General features: G+C 26.0%; 1 protein-coding gene across 1 annotated transcript; it reads right to left on the reverse strand.

Moving 5' to 3' along the window:
- Nucleotides 1-1,363: 1,363 nt before the first annotated feature.
- Nucleotides 1,364-2,494, reverse strand: LOAG_11890 (hypothetical protein; the record flags this gene model as incomplete). The annotated part of the gene is made up of 2 exons (XM_020448436.1): nucleotides 1,364-1,381; nucleotides 1,754-2,494. 2 exons carry the CDS (start codon nucleotides 2,492-2,494, stop codon nucleotides 1,364-1,366), a joined length of 759 nt encoding a protein of 252 aa, XP_020301420.1.
- Nucleotides 2,495-2,707: the final 213 nt, after the last annotated feature.

Genomic DNA, 2,707 nt, shown 5'->3' on the forward strand with positions numbered 1-2,707 from the left:
AACAACAACAACAACAACAACAACAACAACAACAACAACAACAACAACAACAACAACAACAACAACGACAAAACAATTGCAACAACAACGATAGCAATAGCAAGAGCAGCAAAACAATTACAATAACGACAACGACAGTAAAACAGGGATAAAAAACAATTACAACAACGATAACGATAACAACAGCAAGAACAATAAGAAAATCAAATATTTTAGGATCGATCTGGGAGAATAACATTTAACAATAAATAAGAAATTTAGAAAAGAAAAAAAAATAGGAAGAACGAACCTATTATAGCATTGTATGCAAAAGAAATTATTATCTTTAACAAAACATGACGAATATTGTTCCAATAATATTGAACATTGCGAACATTTTAAGCAATTAATATGCCAAAAACGTGAATTAACAGTTAGTAATGTTCGATCAAAGATAAATTCCGAGCATGATGAGCATATTTCCACTTCGAACTGAAATTAAACAAAATTAAATTCTTTTTAAGGAAAATTAATAAAATTTTGAAAATTTAAATTTTAGTTTACATAATCGTTTTTCAGTGAACAAAATTTAAAAAGATTGAATTTTTTTCTTTTTTTTGATCGATAATTTTGTAATAATTTCGAAATAACATATTTTATAGTATTTAAAGTTTAGTCTACTTTTTTTTTCTCTTCTAATTTTCTTCTTATTTATTGTTAAAAGGAAAAAGACAAATTGCATATTTATCTTGTTTAAATTTTATTTTTCTTGTACTGTATGATTTATAATAATAAATAAGATATTTGAAAAAAAAGAAATTGTGTGAAAATTATACGTAGGTTAATTAATTAATTGGTTGGGAAAGTAATTTTGAAATTATTGAAAAATATTAGATATTGTCGATCGTTTATAATGCTATAGAAAATTGTACTTACTTACATCATTCGAGAATTTTGATTTTTACTTTATTTGGCACTAAAATTTGTTTATTCATGCATCAATCAATACTGGTCGTTTAATTTTATCCAAAAGAAAAACTTATTACTATACTATAAATGAAAAAATATTATAGCTCCTTCAACGTTTTTTTAACTAATTAACTTATGCATAATTTTCATACAATCAATTATAGTTATACATTGAACAACAGATTACTACACAGTAATCACAGCAATTTTTGCAATCTTTAAGCAATTTATTAAATTTCGTCACCTTTAAACAATTACAATTTATTAAATTTTACAATCTTTAGTGAATTCCAAACAATTCAATTTATTAGATTTTGCAATCTTTAAGCAATTCCAATTTTCTCAACAAATCATACAATTTAATTAATTTTCGTGCGAAAAGGTAATTGGTAAAATTTTAGACTTCAGTAGCTTATTATTTCAATTCTATTCCCTAAATTTAACCATATCTTATTTTCTTTGCTAATTGAAATTTTAAAAGTTATCATATTATTTGTATAAGCTAATCCAAATTTAAAATAAAATACAAATGAATAAATAAATCCATGATTGAAATTGTTAACCGAATAAAAAAATTTCATAATTGTTCAACTAATCATAGCCCAATAATTAAGCAAATAAAATAGGATAATAAAACTTAGGATGGATTTCTCTTCTCTTTTTTTTTTTCTTTTTCTTTTTTTTGATTGCTATATTTAAGCCTTATTGTATAGATAAATGAAAAGATTACGACAAAGAAAGAGAAGGAAAAATGAAGAAGAAAAGGCAAAAAAGAAAAAAAAAAAGTTAGTGAAAAATAAGGCACCTTTGAAATTCGATGTGAAAAATTTGGTTCATTAGCGCTTGTTATTGCACAGTTGCAGTTGCTTTTAACATTTGCGCCATCATTCCCACTATTAATACTATTGTTACTATTACTGCACCTATTAGCGGTGATAATCATTGTTGTATTATTTTGATCTGCTTGTAATGATGGTGTTGTTAATGTTCCAACAATTGCGCAAATATTATTTTCCGTATTTTGTATTGATATTGTTTGTCCAGATTGTTGTTGTTGTTGATGATGATGATGATTATTGTTGACGTTTAAATCATTTTTTGTTTCGTTGCCTGTTTCAGCTATTACAGGAATTGTATGTGATGTTCTTGTAGCAGGTAAATCATGTGATAAATCAGTTGTTGTTGAATGATTAAGTAATCCGGTTAAAGTACCACCATAACCCGGAAGTTCATTTATATTAAGTGTTGTTCGACTTAGCGGAACAAATGCACTATTCTTGATTAATGATGATGATGCTGATGATGATGATAATGATGATGATGCTGATGATGATGATAATGATGATGATGATGATGATGATGATGATGATGATGATGATGATGTTGCTGATGTTGATGTTGATGCACCAAAATTACTGTTTTCCGAAATTCCTGATACGTTATTCGTATCACAAAGTACCGGTAGAAGATCATTAGCAGTAGCAATAGTAGTAGTGGTAGTATTATAATTAATCGATTTCTTATATAGTCGATGATGAATTTCCATTCTTGTAATAATCGTAATATATAAGAATAATTTTATTGATTTGTCAATACTTATAGTCAATACTTAGTCAAATACTTTAGCAAATAATTTCTAATAATAGCAATAACAACAGCAACGGCTGATAATGACGACAAATAATGATGATGATAATAATGAATAGTAGTAATAATAGTGATAATCAATGTTGTTTCGATAGATGTAAATTTTTCCTTT

Source organism: Loa loa (assembly GCF_000183805.2).
Source record: "Loa loa unplaced genomic scaffold supercont3.467, whole genome shotgun sequence".
NCBI classification, from domain to species: Eukaryota; Metazoa; Nematoda; class Chromadorea; order Rhabditida; family Onchocercidae; genus Loa; species Loa loa.